Raw genomic sequence first — 6,000 nt, forward strand, 5'->3', positions numbered from 1 at the left:
GTACATTTTTAAATAATAATAACAGTTAGTATAAAAAATATTTACACTTGAAATATATACAACAATCAACTACAAAAATAAGTTTTACCTAATAAAGTATGATTCCCGCGAATGTCAATTTATTTGAATGTGTGATTTTCTTTGAATTTTTTATGGTACCTGAACTGGGGTGTGAAGCGCAAGAATGATAATATGGTCTTTATATATAAAATGATCGAGATACGTTGCAATCGGTATACTAATACAGTGCCCGATGCACCATTGGCCGGGAAAGGTGAAATGATGATGATGGTCAACTATTTTTTTTTGAATACCCATAAAGCCAAAACTTCAGTGCTTGGACTATTATTTATTAAAAGAAATTATTTACAAGCCAATAATTTATTTTTATTAAAAATGGCCCCCGCACAGAAGTCTTTTTCTTTCTTCAATAACAGTTTTGTAGATACTTAGAATAATAATACTTCGATAATACGATAATACGACGATAATTAATATTAAATCGCAACACCATCTTTGAATGTACTAAAAAAAAGAGCAAAAAAAATATCATGTGATTTCAGAGCGAATTTTGAGAACGATATTTTTATCTGTGTGATTTTTATTTATTTATTAAGTTAGTTCATAACATCTTCAGAATTAATATAAACTTTTAATAATATTGCAATTTTTTTATCAAAATTTCTCAATAACATATTTTTTAAAATTAATTTTAAATATTTCAATTTTTTCTATTTCCTTTATTTCTTCAGGTAACTCATTGTACAGCTTCAATCCCTTGTACAATGAGTTTTGAGATTCTGTTTTTCTCCTCATTAGTAATCTTATCTTTTTTTACCCCTTGTTTCATATGTATGACTTTGTTGGTTAAATTTTATTATTGTTTTTATTTTATTCATCCCCTTAATTATTTTATGTATAAAAATTGCTACATTATATTTAATTTGTTGCTTTACTGTGAGCAAGCCAATTTCTTTGTGCATTATTTCTACATTAGAATAAATATTTATTTTGATTATAATCCTCATCGCCTTGTTTTGAAGAATTTGTATATTTTTAATTTCTCCTTAATTACATAAAAAAAGAATGGAAGAACAGTAATTTATGTGTGATGCTCAAACCCCGTGTGTTTCTTGCCTTTTTAAAATATCTTTATGTCTTCCGTCCTGCGGTATCTCTTAGCATGGCAGTTCGTGATTCAGTTTAGGGGAATTAATGAAAACACGTTTGAATGCAATCAGATTTCCTGAGACTCTGTCTGCAGTAGACTTTGAAGGAAGAACTGCTCTCCACTATGCTGCTGTATTGAAGGATAATGGACATTTTTACAATATCCTGGTCAATATGGGAGCCAATCCGAAAGACCAAGATGACGTAAGTATTTTTTTTATCGACACTAACAATAAGCTCTAAATATCTTTTCATGCAATGAGTGGGATTAATATTTTTTTTTTTTGGCACAAATAACATTACTTTGTTTTATGAACCACATTTTTATTGTCATAACCGACTAGTTTCGGCAACTACACGAATATATATTGTAAATATATTGTATTTTTGTATGTGTATGTATGTGTGTATATATGTATATATATGTGTGTATATATGTATGTATGTATGTAGTATGTATGTGTGTATGTATATATATTTATGTATTTTATTTTATTTTTACATTTAACGTAAACTGTACTTTTTTTCTTCTTTTTTGGGCTATAACTGTTTCTATTTTTTTTATATCATTTTTATTTATAGTAATCATTTTCGAAAACCATATTTGCCGCAACAAATCGGTTTCTTAGAACAGGCATTTGCCCATATAGGAACCGATTGCAACATTAGGCATACTAATATTTCTGGCTTGCCGACCCCTCATATACTGAGCCTACTCCTATAGTCCTTAAAATATAGCTTGATTAGAATGACAGCTGCCAAACTAATTACATTAGTGATGGGAAATCACCGATCACTGATCAAATTGATTTTATCAGTTATTTCATGCAATCATGAAACTCTGTTTCCGAGAATTGATATAAAAAACGCAAAAACATGCCTACTATAGTGTGTTTAATACAATTATTCACCAAAAAATAAGACATTTATACTTTTTTTATGAACAACAACAAATGAATTATTTTATTATTCGATCAATTTGTCCCGTCTCTAACGTTTTTTTGCAAAATGATGTAACCTTGTAAGAACGTCGTTAATAATTAGGTTTATTTTAGTTGTCTTTTAGTTTTAAAGCTGATTTTATATATTTATGTTGATTTATGTTTCAAGAATTGTATTAAAAAAATAAATTAATACGCCAGATACAAATGATTCTTTGTGTGTCAATATAAATAACTCCTTTGACGTTACTACAAAGTTATGTCGTCTCTTTTTCTGACAACTGTCATTCTAATTAAGTTACATTTTAAGAACTATAGTACAAGCATACCAGAGTGTTTTTTGTGCCGTTTTCGTAAAAATGTACGTATAAACTAATAAATAAATAAATAAAACACGTTGCCCTTTTCAGGGTTATATAATAAATAAATATACATATTTAAAAGAAACAGTTAACAATGGGTGTCGATAAGGATAGAGGAGGAGGTAATTGTGTTTATGGTGTGGTGGGGGTAGGGGAGGGGGTAATTTTATTTGAGGTAGGGTTAGACTTTATCGGGAAAATATTTAAAGTATGGCTTTGACTTAAGTTTTAATTGATTATTTTAAATATTTAAATTTTGTTTGGCGGCTTTTTTTATTTCAAGAATTTCCAAATTATTTAATTAATTAGTTTTATCATTTAATTGTAATGTTTCACCCTGAAGAGGGCAACATATAGTTGCCACAATTTTGTTGTTGTGACAATAAAAAAATTGCTTCATAAAAATAATTTTATTTATACCTTTAAAATATAACAGTGAACTACAAAGTTAGTGCTACAAACATCCGAAACCGATTAATATTTCATTGGACTCAAAGAATAGAAAGTACCTACCTTTGTAATTTCAGTACTTTTTAAAGTGACTTCCAGTAAAGAACACTTACCACTTAGCTTGCACTATTTAAGCAAATCCTTACTTACAATAAATATTATTGTTAACATATTATAAGACAAATCGATTTAATTATTTTTTATTTCCCTTGGACTGAAATTATTTATTATGTCATTAATGAAGAACAAGAAAACATTTTACTTCAGTAAACTTATAATATTAGAAATCAAACACTGATTTGAGTCTACTGAACACTTTATTTTATTTTTACAAATATAAAAACAAAAATTTTGTGACAATTGTTTCGCCTGGTTTGGGCATTTTCAAACGAATGCTAAGATTAGATGGATTGAATGTCCTTATATAGTTATATAATTCAAGGTACTTAAGTAGAAAATAAAAATAATCTTATGTACATTAATCATAATTGAGGGAAAAACCAATGGTTAAGGGCGAGGATAAATGTTCAATAGGTAATAAGGAAATTTAGGTATTTGTATTTTAATTTCGGAAAAATATAAAAAAGTAAGTATTTATTGACATACATGTATGTATTGTGAGATTATTAATGAAGATTAATAGTTTTATAACTTTAGGTAATTGTTGTCGAAAATATATCAATAATATTACAATAGATTCCTGTTCACTTAAATATTAAAACATGATTGAAATATTACGAAGAAATTTACAATAACATAAATGTATTGTTATACAATATTTCTATTTTTAAGAATTTGAGAAAATTTAAGAAAATGCCCTAACAAGGCGAAACAATTGTCACGAAATTTTCGTTTTTATATTTGTAAAAATAAAATAAAGTGTTCAGTAGACTCAAATCAATGTTTGATTTCTAATATTATAAGTTTAAATATGGAGTTCTACAAAATAAACAGCAAATCAATCAATCCAGTAAACTTTTTAAAATATTTATTTTTACTGCTCATTCTGGACCTACATTTTTATTCACTTGTGACGATTTTAAATCCTATGTTTATTGTGTATCACGTATAATTAATCAGTGCACCGTTTTCTAAATATATCTCCGGTTTAGAATGGACACACGCCAGAAGACTACCAAGAAAGTGATAAGTTCCTATCACATAAGCAACTGCTTAAAGATTTTGGTGCGGAAGAAACTTTAGCCGACGAAATGCTTAATGATAAAGGTAATTTATTTTAATTACTAGAGTTCCTAATATTTATTAAGTATTTCATGTTGTTTCAGTAAAGTTCGGAATGGAATAAGTATAACGCACGTATACAATATAATATATGTTATTTTTAGAATAGATTGAGAGGTTAGAATGTATCGATGAGTCAACTGGCAAAATCAATTTGTGTCGTGTTACACGCCATGCATATTTATTGATTTGAATTGGCTGTTATGTTAAACTTTTTTTCAACACAAAATTATACACTTAGCGGATCACTGCCTTCTGAAAAATCAGTTTGGTCATAAGTACATGTTAATCAAATTACTTTGCAAAGTACGATAAATTTGTTTCGGATAGGGAATGAAATTAGAATTATTTTTTCATCATCGCACAATTACATAATCAGCACAATTAAGTACCTAGTGGAAATGCTTATTATAAGATCAGTTGTTGTAGTTATTGCGCATTGACGAATGTTACTTGTGTGATGATCAGTCAACAACGATGTGGTCACCTCCCGGAGGAACTTGGTGGAGCAGGAGACCCTGTGCGTCCTGGGAAGGTGCTTCCGCCTGCTGCAGGACCATCGCCGGCCCTCGCGCTCTGTCCCTCCGCCCAGCGCCTCCTCCAACCAGGGCCCTCCCACCACTTTCCTCGGCCGGTTCCTCACCAAGCCCGTCTTCGAGAAAATCAAACTCAGAATCACCAAACTCGACCACAACCTATTCGATGTCATCTGGCCGGCAGTAAAGAAACTACCCGACAACAAAAACGCTATAGAAGCTGTAGAAGAGGACTTCAACGGCGGAATAGTCGCTCCCGATTACTACGCCTACGCGACATTCGAAGAATTTATGATTCCGTTAGTCAAAGATCTACACTGCATCAACATATACTCGGATCTACAGAAGCACCCCGAGTCTCTATTTCTTCCTAAACCGATTTCGATAAAAAATGATGTTGAGGAAACGGAAGCTCCCTTATTTATCAATCTCAACATTGATCCACCGGGAAAGTATATTCTCGCTGGGACTATAGAATGTAGTCGTAATCTGGAGGCATTCGAACTCCCCCTAAACATGAACGTTGGACAACTCGAGACGGTTGAACGAAATTTAACAACTATTCTATTGAGCGATGAGTTCGCAAAACTAATCAACTACGGTAAAGTAAGGTCTGATGAAAAAGCTGGAATTTACTACACCATGAACGAGGTCCTGGATACTCCTTCGGAGATTCGCGCTGTTCTGGCCGCCTCGGGACTGCTTATTCCTCTCTGCGATAGTAAGGAAATCGACGACGATAAACGACTTCACGGGAAACACTGGTCCTATGGCAGAGGGGTATTCATGAGCCACGATAGCAACATAGCCATTTGGATAAACGTGCAAGATCATATCCGGGTGTTGACTTGTACCTCGCATCACCACCCAGCGGAAATCGGTCACGCTTACTCGATAATGTCCAGAGTGATGATTCATCTCGGGGAAAGCCTCGTATATAAATGGGATGATAAGCTCGGATTTTTGTCGGCACGTCCCAGTTTCTTGGGGAATTCTCTGCATTTCAGTCTCACTATGAATTTACCGTATCTCAGTAAGGAACCCGACAACCTTAAGCATATTTGTACCGTAAGGGGGTTGAACCACAGAGAGACTCACAGTCCAGAAATAGTAAGGATAGGTAACTACCAAAGTTTAGGAGTGACGGAGTTGCAAACCTTCCACGACTACACCACAGCAATCGGAAACATAATACAACTAGAAAAAGACTTGGCAATGCAGAACTCGATGCACATAGCTGAAATGTTTGTCAGTATATTTAAAAGAAAAAGAAGTAGCCTGGTGGGCACCAACATATAA

At 32.1% G+C, this 6,000-nt stretch overlaps 1 protein-coding gene across 1 annotated transcript in view; it reads left to right on the forward strand.

The window, feature by feature from the left end:
- LOC148277402 (uncharacterized) overlaps window positions 1-6,000 on the forward strand; it is a 42,993-nt gene extending 36,993 nt beyond the window's left edge. The window contains exons 10-12 of the mRNA XM_088232917.1: window positions 1,242-1,374; window positions 4,036-4,150; window positions 4,634-6,000. Of these exons, the coding sequence (XP_088089043.1) occupies window positions 1,242-1,374; window positions 4,036-4,150; window positions 4,634-6,000 (1,615 nt within the window). The remainder of the gene's footprint in view (window positions 1-1,241; window positions 1,375-4,035; window positions 4,151-4,633) is intronic.

Source organism: Micrasema longulum, unplaced genomic scaffold, assembly GCF_059751315.1.
Source record: "Micrasema longulum isolate JH-2025_06_02 unplaced genomic scaffold, ASM5975131v1 h1tg001038l, whole genome shotgun sequence".
Lineage (NCBI taxonomy): Eukaryota > Metazoa > Arthropoda > Insecta > Trichoptera > Brachycentridae > Micrasema > Micrasema longulum.